This window comes from Sarcophilus harrisii, chromosome 3 (genome assembly GCF_902635505.1).
Source record: "Sarcophilus harrisii chromosome 3, mSarHar1.11, whole genome shotgun sequence".
Taxonomy (NCBI): Eukaryota; Metazoa; Chordata; class Mammalia; order Dasyuromorphia; family Dasyuridae; genus Sarcophilus; species Sarcophilus harrisii.
In genome coordinates, this window is record NC_045428.1 from 29,539,652 (window position 1) to 29,558,279 (window position 18,628).

Below are 18,628 nucleotides of genomic sequence, written 5' to 3' on the forward strand. Positions count from 1 at the left end.
AAGTTCAGGGAAGTTTTGACTCTGCTTTGAGATCATCTTCAATTATATATCTATAAATATATATGCACACATTATATACATGTATTTATATATAAACATGTATATATATATATATGTAGTGGAATGGTGGGGGGAATTTCCTCCCCTTCCTTCTCCCTCTAACCATTAGGCTGTCAAGTCCTTCTGGGATCCAAGGACAGGAGATGCTAAGAAGTGTTTTTCTTTCTATCCAGCTCTGAGTCAAATTCAAAAAAATGAAAGGAAGATTGTTTTAAGCATTTCATAGGATGAAGAATAAATTACTATTGTCATTTTTTGAAATCAGCTGAAAAACCAACAATTTTTTATTATAGGGATCAAGAAGCAAATTCAGTGGATTAACTGACAGTCACTGTAGAGCCTCTTTTCTTCTCTCCTGGAGTAGAGATAGGAGAAGAAGCCTAGTCAAAAAAAATCATGGGGAGACAACAATGTTCCAAAAATGGGTGACAGCAAATGATGCTGCCTTATAGAGATACAGCAAATTCTAGCACAATCCAATGTTTCTTCCCTCCCTTTCTTTTCAAAGTTACCCTCAATAATCGCAAAGTGCCTGCTCATCCTTCTGTTTTGAATGGAAAATAAAGTGAGTAAGAAAATGTATATGATTCTTTTTGCCACCCAGGAAACGAGAATTCTGAGAACTTCTCTTCGCTGATATAAGCAAAACTGTAATAATAATGTTTCCTATTTACATAGCACTCTTAAAGTTTGTTCATAACTATTCTCATGAGAAAAGGTAGACCAAATTTCTTAATCCTTGCTCGAGTCAACAAACACTGATTAAGCACCCACTATTTTCACATAAAGCCCAGTCCCTGTATTCAGCAAAAATAAACAGAATTAAACTTGTTTATTTCCTTTACTTTACTATTATAAAAATATAATTTACTTCAAACAAATTTTCAGGAAAGGAAGGATCTTTGCTTATCCCCATAGTTTTGTAATAATGCACAAAGGGTTGGGCTTCTAAAAGATATAAATTATGGAAAATATAGGAAAAGATAGAAGTTAGAAGAAAGTCTTTTCTTTCTCTCTCTTTTTTTTTTTTTTTTTTTTGGTGGGTGGAGATTGTGGAAAAGAATAACAATTACAGGAACAGGAATTTTATTGCCTATTCCTTAAGTTTTAAAAAAATAACAACAACAATCAACTACTTGGCAATATTTTGTTCTTTTATAGTCTAACAATGTCATATAAATAACTATATTAGTCATAGTCTGCTTGATAGCTTCAGCTGAACTCCTTGAATCATTATTTTATATTAACACAAAGCTATTAACTTCCAAGCTTCCATAAAAAGAAGGTGTTTTGGAGATGAGTGACCCTCTCAACCTCCTATCCAACCAGTTGTTAAATGCTGTCATTTCTAGCTTCATACCATCATCTTGTCCATCCCTCCTTTTCTCTTTCAACTTTGCCATCACTTGAATTCAGGCACCGATCATCTTCTGGCAGGTCTAATTGCCACAAGTCTCTCCCTGAATCCAGTCCATGTTCCACTCTGCTATTAGCGATCTTCCTAAAGTTCATACCTGATCATGTGATCTCTCTATTCAAACAACTAAACTGGCTCCCTATTACTTCAAGGATCAAATTCAAAACCCATTGTCTTTTCAAATGCTGCTTAATATAACCCATTCCTACTTTTCCAGTCTACTTACACCTGGATTCTTTCCACATCTTCTGGTACTCACTTTCTTATTTCATCATCACCACCTCCTAGCTTCTTGGCTTTTTTAAATTTTCAGCTAAAGTCCATTACCCAGAAGTCTGTCCAGTTTCTCCTTAGTGTCTACTAGTGTGTTCCTTCTGTAACTGTCCCCAGTTTATCTGTATAAATAATACCTACCTCCCTGGGTTGTTGTGAAAATCAAATGAGATAATCAAAAAGTGTTTAGTACAGTGCCTTGTGCATAGTGGGTGTCTACAAATGTAGCCATTATATATTTGTACATTGTAGTTGACTTGTTGTCTCCCCCACTAGATTGTAAGCTCTTTGAGAGCAGAGAATGGTTTTGGTTTTGCCTTTCTTTACATCCACATGCAAGTTAGTACAGCGCCTCCCACATAGTGGATGCTTGATGCTTATTGACTGACTGAGAAAACCATAAATTGAGTAAAACAATAGAGCCTGAGAAAATCATAGCAGGATTTACTTTTAAAGTCAATTTATCAACTACTAGAGGAAGAATTAAGATCAGCAATCAAAGTTCAGAAAAAATGGAGAAATTTGCTCTAGCAAGATTTGTATGTCCAGTAGACTAAATTAGATTATGTTTTAGTAATGGAGAAATTGTGAAGTTAAAACAATATCATAATTTAATTGGATTTTACTCTGAGATCATTAGCTCTCTCCAACAAATTAATCCAAACGGTCATTTAAAAGGGGGAAATCACTTTGTTGTTAAAGGACTTTTGGACTCGGAGTCTCTTTTTGTTTCAAAAAAATATTGGCAAGGTGTTTAGAAAACTCACCAGTAAATGAGGTTGAAAATCAGGAAGTTTACTAGACTTAGAGGAGAAATTAAAGCTAAATTTAAAAAGAGAGATTTTATTTAAACAATTCAATCAGCATTTATCAAGTGGCTCCTGAATACACAATCCTATGCTAGTCAGTTAGATGCTAGAGCTTCCAACATGAATGAAAAACCAACAGGTGAATTAACCATCTAACCATGTTTTTTAAGCCAAAAGATATGCTGAAAGTGAAGCTTGGGGGAAGGGAAAATTTAATAAATCTTTTTGGGCTTTCCATGTGAATTGCAAAGAAATTGGTCAAAAGTCTGATTCAGCCGAGTCCTGAAGGATATAATACCATATTCTATCACTAGGTGATGCCATATTGCACATAGTGATGAGCCTGAAAGTCAGAAAGACCTGAATTCAAATCCAACCTCTGGCTCTTACTATCCATGTAAGCCTAGAAAAGTAACTTAAACTCTATTTGCCTTAGTTTCCTCAACTGTAAAATGGAGATGATAACATTTTCCTCCCATGGTTGATGTGAGGATCAAAAGTAATAATATTTAAGCATTTACCACACTACCTGGCACTCAAGAGGTGCTTAATAAATGCTTCTTGATTGGCTAATTGAATAAATAAATGTTAAGTTGAATCATTGAATTGAACTTAAAATTGTGTTGTTTGAAAACACTATTGTCATTGCTAGAAGGCAATTGAGTTTTTTAAGCAGCTTTTAAAATTACTGAAAAAGAAATCCATGTCTGATTTTGCTGGCTAAGTGGGGGACTCAGGAATAAAGTACGTTATAGACACAGTCAATGTGTGTGGTTTGGTTTTTACCATTCAATGTGTTTCATTCAATTTTCATTGAATTTCAATACAATTTCATTGTATTTTTTCAGGATGTTTTTTCCCCTTTAGGTCTATTATCTTTGTTTACAACTTGGCTAATATGGTAATACCTATTGCATGATTGATCATGTATAACCTATATTAAATAGCTTATTATCTCAAGAAGGGAGGAGAGGAGGGAAGGAGAAGGAAAATTTGGAATACACATTTTTTTTAAAGAATGTTAATTTTTATGTGTAACTGGGGAAAATAAAATGTTAGTTAAAAATTAAATAAAAAAAAAAGGCTTGTTGTTGAGGAAGTGTTGGAAGGGTATATGAGGATAGTAAAGATGTATGGAAACTATGATGATGTCAAAACAAAAGGCATTTACAAGCTGTGTGACCAGGAGTAAATCACTTAACCTAGATTACTTTGAAGGGACAAAAAGGCAACTAATCTATGAAAATAAGTCAATTCATCCCAGAAGTCATACAGAAATTTTAATTAGTTGTACAAAAAGAAAAACAAAACAAAAGCCATTTGTTTGCCTCAGTATCCAAAGAAGCCAACTGGTCATATGGGAACTGGCAAGATTCAGGATGTATAACTACTTGAATAAATTATCAATGAGATCCATGCCTGGAAAGTGAAGTGGACAGGTCATATTGGCAGAGCAAGGATTAACAGGTGACACAAGAACTCATGTCATCTCCAAAGATCTAGGGGAGAGCCTCTAGCATTTTGGGCTTGTGTTCCCATGGAGACTTTTGGAAAGATGTGGCCAAAAGTCACAGGGAGTGGGAGGAATGGAGGGATTACAGTCTGCACCAACATCCATGACAAGTTGTATCCATTGCAATAGCATTCTATCACCAACATTTGGATGTCATGTCAGGTCAATTTTCAATTCCATTTTCATTTACTTTGAACTAACAGCTCAATACTAAGAGGATAAAAACATTTGAGTTAATAAACAAAGCACCAGGGAGATTTCATCTTCATGGACTTGAAATTGTCACAAATCAGATTCTCTATTTTCCAATGAAAGATATTTTTCCAAAGTCAAATCACTACACGATACTCACCGTAGCATGATAGTTTCTATACATGGGCATTTTTAATAGCTTTGTCAAGTAATCTTCCAGTTGTTTCTGAAATGCAAATATTAAAGCTTCAGTTATAATGTGCAAATATATGGGAAAATGGAAAGCCATAAAAAAAAATTGTGTTTCTAACCTCAGGGGCCAATTATTATCCTGTATATTTCATTTGGCAACAATCTTTTAGTATGAAGAGCTATTTAAATTTTCAATTACTATTTAACTCTCTACAGCATTCTATTTTCTAGGCCCCAACAAAATTATCATATCATCATCCCACTCTCTTCCTCCCTTCATCTCAACAGCTACAGCAAGAACTGGCTGTTGTTATTTGTCCTCCATTCTCAAAGAGGACCATGAAATCAGGGAAGGGACGCCATGACGAGGCAAGTGACTTGGATTTAAGTGAGGGAGGGCTGTGCAAAGTCACCACCTCACTTTTCCCTCTAGAGCCATCTGGGTCCAGTGGCAAGATATAGATCAAGACCACTGGAGATGACCTGGATGAAATGGGAGACCTTGGGGTTTCTAAACCAGCGAGAACTAACACATAGTAGATATACTCCAACTACTTGGAGATGTTGATTTGATTCAAATACAGATGATCAGCTTGGAGAATAAATAGATAAGGATTGGATCTGTGATTTTACTCTATAGAAATATTGTCTTCCCCATTAGTTGCTCGAGGATAGGAATCCTCTTTCTTTTTGCTGTATTGTGTCCCCAGCATCTGGTATAGTACCTAGCACACAGTAAAGGCTTAATAAATACTTGTTGACTTGAATTGTCCATAGGGAACTTTCAAATGAGCAAAGACAGATTGGTACCTTCTTTGCAACCAATAGTCTTAGAGAACTGACTAAAGGACAAGAATTTAAGTGATTCGTTCAGATTCACACTGTATGTGTCAGAGATAGTATAGTCAGAAAGCAGAATTGGCCTCAGAGGCAGAAAGAACTGGAGATTAAAACTATCTAAAATTAAGCCTGCTCCCAAATATAGCATTATTCACTTGTGCCATTGGGGAAAATACCAATAGCAGAACCAATATTTCCAATCCTACTTATAGAAGCCAAAATGGAACCAGAGGTGTTGGAATTGAAAGAAACAGTAACATTCCATTCATTAAACCTTTTTTTTTTTTTTAAGTGTCTACTGTATCAGGCACTGTATTGGGTGCTGATAATATAAAAATCAAACAAACAATCCCTGCTCTCAGTGAGCTTCCATTCCACTACAGAACTAATTTCTAAAGCTTCTAACCAGATTGAGAAGCACAAAGTTGGCCAAACCAACTCTTCCCTTTAAGAGCATAAAAAGTAGTCCTCATGAATTTTTTCATATATTTACATATTATTGAGTCCTCATGATAAGAGTTGGGATTTTTCATTGTATTTTTATGCCTGATGTTAACTTGGAAATTTTCTGCTGTTGAAGTTCTAACTCTGGTAAAATAGAGAAAAGTAAGACTTTCTCTCAGAGATTTTTGTTCCTTTTTTTTCACTTTGTAACTTTTTTTGGCATCTGTTCTTCTTTTTTTTTTTTAACGTATGATATTCTACCATTTGACAATGAGTTATATACATCTTTAATTTCCTCCAATCTTACCTATAATCCTGCAGGTAAAAACCTAGAGAGTTACCTGAATTTCAGAGAGGTTATGTCATTTGCATAGGCAGTTATTGTCCGAGGTGGTAGGTATTTCAATCTAGTTATTCCTGATTTCAAGCTCTGTCTACCAAACCAGTTTGCTACCATGTAATTACTTTTCAAATGGAACTGTGATTTTATTGGCCCAGGAAAATCTAAGTAGGGAAACTTTCTCTACTAACACAGATCTACAACTACTCCACAGTCTAGTCTTAGATGGTTAGCTGGAACCAGCTTAGATGGTTAGAGTCAGTGGTGAAGGGAAGTGGTGAAGTTCCTAGATGGGACTGAGACCCAAGTCTTCATGAGTCTGGGCCCCATCCAATATGCCATACTGCCTCTCTGTCTAAATATGGGAGAATATAAGACACACAGATTTCAGAGGACCCACTAAAAATGACAATATTCAAGTGAAAATGAGTTTGATTTGTTTTCATTGGTAACAGTTGTGGCAAAGGAAGGTGAGGGACTTACTCTTCTACTGGATAACTGCTCCTCTCTGACCATATTTTCTGATGTCCGAGGTAAGCTTGGCATTGCTCTTGGTTCTTCTCCTTTGACATTTTGTCTTCGAAATGTGTGCCTTGAACACACACAGAAAAGGAACGTTATTGGGGTAGAACAAGCAAAGAAGCTGAGGAAACTTGGGAAGAAGACAAACATGGGAAGAAATACAAGGAAACATGGGAAGAAATACAAGGAAACATGGGAAGAAATACAAGGAAACATGGGAAGACTGGTTTTGAGACAAATCAGTAAGAAAACAATTATACAATTCCAACAATGAAATGAAAAAGAAATGTACGCATTCCCAGAAATGTGTACATCTCTGTATCTTTATCTTGATATTTCTAAAGTCTAACAGAAAATGAACACAAAAAGATCAATAAATCTCAACACAGACATGTACATAACATATAAAGGAAGCATACATTTATCAGTTCATACGGTAAAACACTGTTCAAATCTGACACAGATACTTATGTGTATCAAATATAGCTAGTATGTTATACTAGCTATATATGATGTAACTTCTGTTTGCCTTAGTCCACTGACTAAGAAGGAAATGGCAAATTACAACAGTATTTTTGCCAAGTAAATACCATGGACAGTATTGGTATGCTATGGTCCATGGGATCACAAAGACACCAAAGAACAACTGAACAACAGTAAAATACTTTTACAACATGACTCATTTTTAGGAAGTTCTTTTTCATCAGTTCTTTTAAGTTTTATTTTGTTTTGTTTTTCCCTAATGGGCAATGTATGGTCCAACTGGCACTACATAATTTAAGGGTAAAAGGGGTCAAGGGACCCATTGGTCCAATGGGAGGAAAAAAAACCTTAAAAGAATTAGCCCATTTATTTTACAAATAAGGCATTTGAGGTACAGAGAAGTGAAGGGATTTGCCCAATGATAAATAACTAGTAAGCGGCATTTGGAAATATTTAATATAAGATTATATATCTAGAGTATAAAGAGATATCAGAAGCCATTGAGTTCAACATGTTCATTTGACAAATGAGGACTCAGAAAGGTCATTAATGTCAAGTAATTTGTTCAAGATCACATAACCAGGGGCAGCTAAGTAGTGCAGAGGATAGAGCACCAGCCCTGAAGCCAGGAGGACCTGAGTTCAAATTTGACCTCAGACACTTAACATTTCCTAGCTGTGTGACCCTGGGCAAGTCACTTAATTCCAATTGCCTCAGCAAAAACAAACAAATAAATAAACAAATGAATAAAGATCACATAACCATTAAATAACATTCAGAAGATTTTTTTCCCCCCATTCACATTGTTTTTTGGATTCTGATATAGATGAAACATTTACCTTTTGGTGGGAATTGGGATTCGAATAAAAGCTTTGTACTTCAGTAGTTCTCTATGAAACTCTTGAAAATGCTTGAATTTCCTTTTTACTTGCCATGTAAATTCACCATGGGTTAATTCAATAGTGTAAAGATTAATACTTGGTACCTGCAGTGACAGATGAAAGTTATTGGCATCTAGATGGCATCTGATGACTGTAAGCCATTTAAATGACTTTTAAAAATGAGGAACTGGGTCATATCATAAACTTGAAGCATGTACAAACTGGAAGTAACCTTATTTTTCAGAAAGTTGCTCAATGACTCTTGTCAAATGACTTCAATCCCCACATTTTACAGAAGTAGTTAGGCAATTTTACTAAAAAATGGTATGAGTATTTTATATGCTCATCACTTCAAGTACATCACCAATAGACTCTCAGGTTCTGAGTTCTTTACATGATGTAGTCCTAGAAAGCAGTCACCTAAAACCATATGACTAGAGACATTAAGTCAATTGTCCTCAGCCAACCAAGCACATGGACAATTGGAAAAACCAGTAAATAATGAAAAGGGTAAATAAAGCCAGGAGATTGTAGCCAAATGCAGATAAGAAAGTAGGACTGCTCTGCTCTCTTTCTCATGCCCCAGAAATCATATAGACAGAACAGAAATGGGGAACTTCCAAGGCCTTCGAGTGGGAGAGTCTTAGGGTTGATGAGAAGTACCACAAATGTCCTTCTGTTCAAAAAAATCTACCCAATTCCTCCCCTCCTCCCTCAGCCCATAAATGAAAGATTCAAGTTTAAAAGGTCCTTCATAAAGTAAGTTACCCTAGAAGACTGTACTATGTCTTACTATAATTAAATCATCACATTGGCTAAAATGAAACTACATGGGAATCAGAGACTTAATTTTGGGAGGTGGAAAAGCATAAATCTGCATCATAGGGATTTTAGGTACAGGACTAGCTTATGGAGACCATCATTGTTGGAAGGCCTTGGGTATTCATAGGGTACTGAAAACTTAGAAGGTGAGATGGAGGAGAGGCCAGGAAACAGAGAAGGAAAAAAACCAGAAAAGGAAGCAAAGCAAACCTTGTCTACTCTAAAATTTTACATAAGGATGTAGTGGCAAGGATGTCCTGTGAATTGCTGAACAATCACCTTGGTTCCATCTTTGACAGATTGCTAATGTCCAAAGTTCTCCAGAAATGTGGCATAGCACCACATGGCTATTGTCATATAGATATTCAAAACCCATTCATTAAGTATTTATTATTGGCCAAGCACTTTGCTAGGAGTCATATAAAGATAATTAAAATGTGGTCTGCATGAAAAGAGACAGAACTTTCAGAGCTCCATCTCTCAGTGGAAGTGAGAGAATTAATATATAATGTGCCTCAGTTATACCCCAACAGGAATATTATATTCAATTGAGGATACCACATTTTAAAAAAGGATACTGATAAGTTATAAAGCAATGGTGGTCCTATAACCTATAACCATAAGCTGGTCCTATACCTAAGATGCTTATAATGCAGATTTATGTTTTTTCCATCTCCCAAAATTAAAACTCTGATTTCCACATAGTTTCATTTTAACCAATCCAATGATCTAACTATAATAATAATATAATAATACATAGTACAATCTTATAGGATAATTTATTTTTTAAACTTGAATCTATTATTGTGAGCTGAGGGAATGGGGGAAGAGCTGGGAAGGTTCTTTTGAACAGAAGGATGTCCATGATAAATGACCTTGGGATTATACTACAGGTGGATTGCTGGGAGGAACTAAGGCTTTTTGTCATGAAAGAAAGGACTCATCTGAAAGGTTGTTAAGTGAAAGAGGGATCAGCCTTGGTCAACATGGTCTCAGTAGTCAGAACTATGATAAATGGACAGAATTTGCAAAGATGCAAATTTAGGTTTTATGTAAATTCAAATTCAGGTTCTTCAACTTCATGCTCTGAGCCCTTCCCACTGTACGGTGGTAGCAAGAGGACAAAACAAGAAATCAGAATTGGACTCATTGATCCTAGCTGGGGAATAAGGATATGAAGACAGGGACAAAATGGCAGACCCAAGGATATGAGAATATAACAGAAACAAAATAGAATCTGATTTGGGAACAACCCAAAGAAAAACAATGTCAAAGAGGAAAGAAAATAGAAAGGCTTTAGTGTACTTGGTGGGTTTTTCTTTAAAATCTTGCAGTACCCAGGAGAAGCACAAGTCTTATCCTGTGCTTTATAATTATATGAAGTGATCCTTGAGTCTTAAGCAAAGGGCAGGCTCTGGCAAGTCCTGCCAAGCTGACAAGAAGTTGAATATAAACCAGATGACAGGGTCTATGTTTCTTGGCCAATTGACCAAAGTGTCTAAATCCTAAGAGATTCTTCATCAAGGTACTGGCTGCCATGTAAATTCTGATGGCCAGAAACTTATGAAGGCTCTTACTCAACTAGCATGACATAAGGGTTGCTACCTGCACTCCTGGAGCATGCTCACCTCACTGGGAACAATCTCTTGGATATATAAAAGCAAGTAAGTGAATTAGCTATGTACAAACACGACTGTGGTAACACATGTGTACTGACCCTTGTTGTTGAGGTGAATCGCTCCACTTCCAGGACCTGGGCTTTGATGGGACACCCAGTGAGATAGGTTGTTATGTTGGGGTCCTTAAATCCTTGAGTGTGGTAGATAGCGGAGAAAGGGATGCGCACTAAAAATAATCAATTAATTAAAATAAACATAATAATAGTCAATCATATGAGTATTTTATACTTTTAAAAGTGCTTTGCATTTGTTACACCCTTTGATCCTGTCCTATAATTTAGCTATTAGTCTCAACACATTGAGACTGAGAGAAGTTAACTTATCTAACTGTCACTAATCAGGTTAATTACTTGGGGTCACATGGCTAGAAAACATCTTAAATAGAATTTGAACTCAATTTTTTTTTTTTTTTTTTTTAACATTTTACTCCCTCTTTCCTCCTTTGTCTCTGGTACTGGCCCCATATCATCTCAAACTTGAACTACTGAGACAGGCTGCTGGTTGGTCTACCTGCCTCAAGTCTCTCCCAACTCCAGGCAATTCTCGTTCATCATCCTGAAATGTCAGTCTAACTGGTCATCCTCTTCTTCAGTAAATGCTGGAAGTTTCCCATCATCTCTAAATTTAAATATAAAATTACTTCTCTAGATTTTAAAGTTCATCAGAGCCTGACCCATTCCTACCTTTCCTGTCTTCCCTCCTTTCAAGTACCCAATCTCTTCCTCAAATAATCATACTCCATCTCTGGACTGTGATCACTTTCCTTGGTGGTCCTCCAAGCCTAGAGCTCTCTTTCTCTTCATCTCTGCAGCTGAGTTTTCCTGGATTCCTTCAAATCTCCACGAAAACCCCACTTTTTTCAAGAAAGCTTTGCCAAACCACCTGAATCTTTGTGTCTTCCCTCTGGGATGACTTACAATTTATATTATGTTGTCTCCCATTGCAAGGTGAGCTTCTTGAAAGCAGTCTGGTTTTTGCCTTTCACTGTAGTCCTAGCACTCAGCTTAGTGTCTAGTATTAGTATTCTGGCACACACTGGCTGTGTGATTTTAGGCAAGTCACATAACTTTTCAGTGCAACAGGCAACTTTCTAAGACTGAATTATAGGGGAAATGATGATATTCATTATTAGAGGAAACTTCCTCAATCATTCTTCACCCTAAGGAAGTCACAAACAAAAATGAAATGGAGAAATTCAATAGCTTAGAAGCAGCAGAAATGAGATTCTGGATTTGGAGTCAGAAGAACCGAGTTTTAATCCTAATCCTGCTGCTACTTTGGATAAGTCACTTGATTAAGTCTCAGTTTCTTCCTCTGTAAAAGGAGAGTTTTGGAATAGTTGGAAAGAAAAGAAGTAGAAGCATATTTATTGTTTTGTTGTTCAGTGGTTTCAATCATATCCAACTTTTCTGACCCCATTTGGAGTTTTTCTGGTAAAGTACTAAAGTGGTTTGTCATTTCTTTCTCCAACTCATTTGACAGAAAGGGAAACTGAGGCAAACAAGATTAAGTGACTTGCCCAGGGTCACACAGCTATTAAGTGACTGAGATTAGATTTGAACTCAAGTAGATGAATTTTTCTGACTCCAGACAAGGTGATCTATGTACTGAACCACTAATTCCCAAATACCATGTTAAGTGCTAGAATAAAAATAGAAAAGCCAGATAGTTCTTGCTTTTAATGAGCTCAGTTTCTATTTGAGGAGACACCACGTATAGGAGAGTTCAGCTGCTGGGAGGATTGAAAAACTTGGTATACTTTAGGCCACAGGAGCATGGCTAATGGCAAGGCTGAAGAATCCTTAGGATGTCAATATGTTTGAGTGGCCACGTACACCCCATAGCCAGGATTCTAGAGGGGCCAGGATATTCTTCATTGGGAAGAAGAAATCCTAATGGAGCCTGTGGAGGCTGGGATAGTAGGTGGAAGGATTCTGAGCCAACTCTGCCATCCCTAACTGTGAGAATCCAGGGAGGCGGAGGTTGACATGGGACCACCTGTGTGATGATGATCTCAAAAGTCTATTCTAGCTCTATATCTGTCATCCTGTCATTGAGTCCCAGGTCCTCCCAATCCAATGCTCAAAATCATATTCCAAGGGCTCTTCTCAAAGCTCTAACCTTTAATCTATTGTTTTTATAGAACTACGGCTTCATTCATAACTTACAAACCAACCTACTATCACCTGCACCCACAAAAGAAGTGCATCTCTCTCCCAGCTTAGTAACCTTTAGGTGCTGAAGGGACAGGGATTTCTATCTTACCGGGCTTGGAATCCTCTGGGGATAAATCAAAATCTACTTCCTCTCCTTCAAAATGGAGGTCCCTGGTGTCCAGGTTTTCTATTAAGTTGCTCATGTCGGCAGCGATCTTCTGCAGTGCAGAGGTGTTTACGCGGGGTTCATTCTTCAGAGACATAGTAAGTTCTGATGGAGTTGAGGCCCAGGAGCTGGGAAAAAGGAAGTGGTTTTTAGTGGTATTTAGCTTCCCTATGTTGACAGAGTAAAATTTTACTCATGGCTTAAATCCAAGATAAAATGTATTACACTGAAAATCTAAAAACCACAAACACAAAAAAACTACCAACAACTAATTAGCTGTATGTAGTCCCTAGCCATCTTAAGTAATTCCATCCAATAAGCACTTATTAAGTACCTACTGTGTACAAAAAACCCAAAAGCCAACAAAATAATATTTATGATCTATGAAAACATGGTGCACACCTTTAAATGCAATTCAAATTTGAGCTATTATGATTACTAAGTAATTTCATTGGTATTATTCAGTTATTTTTCAGTTGTGTCCAACTCTTCATAACCCCATTTGGAGTTTTCTTGACAAAGACAATAGAATGGTTTACCATTTCCTTCTCCAGTTCATTTTACAAATGAGGAACTGAGGCAAAAAGGGTTGACAGGTCCAGGGTCCGGGGTCCAGGGTCCAGGTCTCACATACACACAACACACACACATATACAGGTTCAGGGTCCAAGTCCAAGTCTCTCTCTCACACACACACACAGACACATGCGCACGTGCGTGTGTACATATATATATATATATATATATATATATATATACACACACACACACACATATACACATGTACACACACACATATATAAATGCAAGCTATTTTGAGGAAGGAAAAAATATTAACCTCTAGGAAGATAAGGAAGGACTTCCTGGAGAAGATGGGTTCAAACTGAACTAGGGAGTCTAGGACTCCGTAGAGACAAATGAAAAATTCATTGCCTTTGGAGAAACAGACAAAGACCCACAGGTGTGAGGTGGAAAGTTCTGTCAAGAGAATAGCCAATATCCCAGTTTGGATGGAACATAGAGTTTGGGAAGGAGAATAATGGGGGAGGGGTGGGAAGTCTAGAAAGCTATGCTGGAGCTGGACTGGGGACAACAAATAGATTGTTACCTTTTCAAACAACAATACTAACAATACTAAGTGGCATCTATATAGCAGTTTTAAGTCGGCAAAGTATATTGCACAGATTATTTTCTTTGACCTTCACAATAAACTTTGAGGCAGGTGCCCATAAAGATCTGATATCTGCAATCTATAAGGAACATATACACACAAATACACATATATTGTATACAAATGTGTGCATGTATACATGTATGTTGTGAGTGTAGATGCATGTGCGCATATATATATATATATATATATATATATATATATATACACATATGTACACACACATTTATGAGAGAGCAACATGTAATCCCTGTTGGAGCATGGTCAAAGAACATGAAGATATAATTATTAAAGGAGGAAATGTAAGCTATCAATAACTACAGAAAAACATTATATTACCTTTGATTGAGAAAGCCAAATCTAGAAAGACTTAAAATACCAAGTTATATATGCCCCCAAAATGGCAATGATACCTCCTCCCCTCCAATGATCGAATGTTGTCAGAGTCATGTGGAAATGGAAGTTGAATAGATTGTTGATAGGACTTTATACTGATAGAAACTGGTAAGAGAGATGTGTGTGAAAGGTAATGTGGTTCAGTGGATAGGGAGGTGTTATGTGGCTAAAGAATACAGGTTTAAATACTGCCCATATTAAGCATACTGGTTTTATGAATTCAGACAAGTCACTTAAACTCTCTCACTGACTGAGCAGGGAGAGTTTCCTTAACCAGACTTTTCATACTGCAATGAAATCACAGGTCAAATCCCTGTCTCTAATGGGACAACATGTAGGAAATGCTGCAGTTTGCCGAATAATTCCATTGCTAGGTCTTTATTCTTTAGAAAAATAATAATAATATAAAGGGAAAATTATGTAAAATATTCTTTGTTTGTATTAACAACAATAAAAATACTGGAAACAATCCATATATGCAATAATTAGAGCCAATAGATTATAGGGTGCACATGGATTATTTTTTAAGCCTCAAATTCAGTAAGTATCTATCAAGCACTTAGGCTAAGATATAAAATTCCTGCCCTAAAATCTATTTTGGAAGCCAGTACATACATAAAGAAATACATACAAAGTAATTACTGAGTAATTTTGAGGGGGAAGCACTAACAGGAAAGGTGGAACATTATAGAGTTCACTTTGGAGGAAACAGGATTCCTTACAATAGTATTTCATTTCCTACATACTCCTGTTTGTTTCAGTACTTTTCTAGTTGATTAACATTTTGTTTCTAGTAAAAATACAAATACACACACACACACACACACACACACACACATATATGTGTGTATGTATGCATGCATGTGTGTATCTACAATGGATATGTATTGTTCAGTCACTTTTCAGTCATGTCCAAATCTTCATGATCCCATTTGGGTTTTTCTTGGCAAAGATAGTGAAGTAGTTTGCCATTTCCTTTTCCAGCTTATTTTACCAATGAGAAAACAGAGGTAAACAAAGTTAAATGACTTAACCAGGCTCACAGAGCTAGTAAGTGTCTGAGACCCAATTTAAATTCAGGAAGATGAGTCTCCCTGACTTCAAGCCTGGCATTTTATTTACTGTGCCACTAGCTACCCATATATGTGTGCATGTGTATATGTACAATATAGATATAGATATATAATAAAACTTCAAATGAACTGGGAAAGGAACATAGAACAATTCCCTTGGGAAATGCCTTGGATTTCATATAAGATTTTATTTACTTTATGTAAGTTTATTTGATTATTTTCTTTGTTGTAGGCTATTAAATGCACTATATATACCTATATACATATTGAATTTTTATATATGTGGTATATAGGTATATGTGTATATTATATGTGTGTATGTAATTATAGACTGTGTATAGAAGTCAACTTGGGGAGAAGGAGCTTGCCCTGAGGTTGGGTGCTTAGACTTAAAAGGAACAAGGTGATATGAAATGTCCACGAGTCTCATCTGTGGGCTGTGGCATATTACTAATAATGAAAGCTGGGCAAAAGGTAATGGAAAATCTTTCATCCAAGAAATGTACACTCACAAAAAGAGCAAGACTGGCCAGATTGCAAGAAAGAGGGTTAGCTCCTGCATGTCAGGAGGGAGCCCAGCTACACATCAATTAATTTAAACAGAACATTATAGAGACATTGACATGTTTCACTGTGATAATTTTTGCCATGGAGAGGCAGATTTTCAAAAAATTAAAATTTATTGTTCGGAAATTTTTCCTTTTAATAAAGCTAAGTTTTCTTTGCCTTGGGAAGAGTGTGCTTTAGGAAAATAAACTCCTTGAGAGTGGGGACGATATGTTAGTTACTCTTGGTTATTTTTATTATTGTCATCTTTTGGGGGGAATTCTCTGATTATAGCACAGTACCTGGCAGATAGTGTTTAACAAATGTTTGGTGAATGTATAAAATTGTCTTAATGGATACATATTCATCAAGAGCATCAGGACAAGGTTAAAGGGATAAAGAAAGGAAAAGGGAAAGAAACAAGCATTTTAAAGCATTATTAAGAATGTTGCAAATATCTCATTTTACCCTCAGAATAATTTTGAGAGATAGGAGCTATGATTATCCTTCTTTTACAACTGAAGAAACTGAGGCAGACAAAAGGTAAGTGACTTGAAGTTAAATGACTTGTCCAGGGATTGAACTTGTAAAGGATTGAACTAGAGATGAGCTTGTCTTCCTGAATCCAAGTCCAGTGCTCTATCCACTTTATCATGTAGCTGCCCCTTCTTCTCTAGAATTTATGGGGGGTAGAGGGGAAGGGTGGGAGTGAGCTCAAAACAGGACAAGAAGGCATGGAGGGGTTACAATCTGTTCCAGGAAAAGGGTGATGTGCACATCAAGAACACCATGATTCCATTCAAGTGTCCTAGAGAGGAAACTGAGAAACTGTGCAAAATTAACTATTCTTGGAACATAATCAACAATAGCAAATGCCGTGCTCAGGTAGCAACATACTTCTTGACAGGCTCACCTAGAAAGAACAATTTCTAAAAGAATATTATGCTATTTCATGGGCATTTGAACATGGAGACATTAAAATACTATTCTCCAGGTATAAAACCATTCTACAGTATCCATAGTAATATAACATGCCATATGTTATGGGGTATAGGAAACACACGATACATTTCTTATCAAAGATTTTGGCTTAACATTAGTTTGACTGAAAAATACATTCTGAATGGAAATTATTCTAACTGATATATACTCAAGGTACAAGAATGAGACTCAGGCTTCTTTAAGAAAAAGGGTTCTATTTCACTCAGACATCTAATCCCACAAGCCGCTGCACATCAGTAAACAAGGTAGTGGGATTTATATAGATTTCATTTTTCATTTCAAATACTGAGTTTTGAGCCTATGGTACTGTCAAGAATGTTAAATAAAAATTCTGTATGTTGAGTATAGTGAGAGCTTCTCAGTTATATAAATGAAAATGGAGTCTAAGACTCAGCAACTTTGGTGGGTGAAAGGCATAGGTATTATAAATATTCGATTAACGATTCATGTTTCAGGTATGAAAACCAGGTATTAGGTTTCATACCTGAAACATGAATCATTAATCGAATATTTATAATTTTTATGTTTATAATTATTATATTTATAAAATTATATTATAACATATCAAGCAAAGGCTGGATGACCACTTTCTGGGTATGCCATAAAGAGGACATTTGATTAGGTATGAACTGGGGAAAATGGTTTCCTGTTCCAACTCTGATTCTATCAGGAGGGATGGTAGGACATCAGGGCAATATGGCTAGGGCAAAGAGATTTATAATCTCAATGTCTGCAACCATTTCTCTTAGCCAACAAAAGCCCAGGTTGTAAGTTTATTAAGGTCATGAATGAATATGTTTCTGCCTAAGGAATTGAACCTGTAAATGTCTCTAGACAACATTCTTCCCAATTTCCACATCTGTAAACTGAGTCATTTCAGGGTACTAATGAGTAGATGACTAAGCAAGCTCTTCAAGGTCATTTAAATACACAAAAATGACAATTCACTGTACAGAAGCATGTATTTCATCTCCCCAGCTTAGAGATTTGGTAATTCTTTAACTTTCTGAATTCTTGGCTTGCTCCTAGAAATTGATATCTCATAATCTCATATCTCTCCTGCCTCACAGTAAGTTATCTGAGAAACATGACATGAAATTGTGTGACAAAAATAAGCCATAAGCTTGAATGACAACATAATACCATCTTTGCCCCCAAAGAGCAAATATTAAAAAACATGGATTTCAAAGTTTCACTCCTCATAGTCACTTATCAAAAAGTTTACTCTGATTTTTATTTTGATGCGTCTGTGATTTCATTGGTTTTTGTTGTTGTTTAATCATGTCGAATTCTTCATAACCCCATTTGCGGTTTTCTTGGCAAAGATATTGGGGCAGTTTGTCACTTCCTTCTCCAGTTCATTTTACAGATGAGGAAACTGAGGCAAACAGGGTTAAATGACTTGCTAGAGTCACACACCTGTAAGTATCTGAGGCTGGATTTGAACTTAGGAAGAAGAGTCTTTCTACCTCCAGACCCCACACTCTATGCATTTTAGCACTACCTAGCTGCTCCCCTTCCTCTGATTTCATCAGTACAGATCAATTTTCTGCCACAGCAATTCACAATTTCACTTTTCCTCCCAAACTGTTCGATTCTCATCCTTCCCCCACCCCACCCTCAAGTATCCATTCCTGATATAGCATCTCAC

General features: G+C 36.4%; 1 protein-coding gene across 4 annotated transcripts in view; it reads right to left on the reverse strand.

The window, feature by feature from the left end:
- PLD1 (phospholipase D1) overlaps positions 1-18,628 on the reverse strand; it is a 262,525-nt gene that overhangs the window by 121,038 nt on the left and 122,859 nt on the right. For 3 of the 4 annotated variants that reach the window (XM_031957664.1, XM_031957663.1, XM_031957666.1), the window contains 5 exons: positions 12,733-12,917; positions 10,506-10,633; positions 7,925-8,070; positions 6,564-6,672; positions 4,425-4,490 (listed from right to left, as the gene is read on the reverse strand). In XM_031957664.1, the coding sequence (XP_031813524.1) occupies positions 4,425-4,490; positions 6,564-6,672; positions 7,925-8,070; positions 10,506-10,633; positions 12,733-12,886 (603 nt within the window). In that variant the 5' untranslated portion in view covers positions 12,887-12,917. Of the gene's footprint in view, positions 1-4,424; positions 4,491-6,563; positions 6,673-7,924; positions 8,071-10,505; positions 10,634-12,732; positions 12,918-18,628 lie in introns of those variants that run through there. The other variant, XM_031957665.1, reaches the window with a different exon arrangement.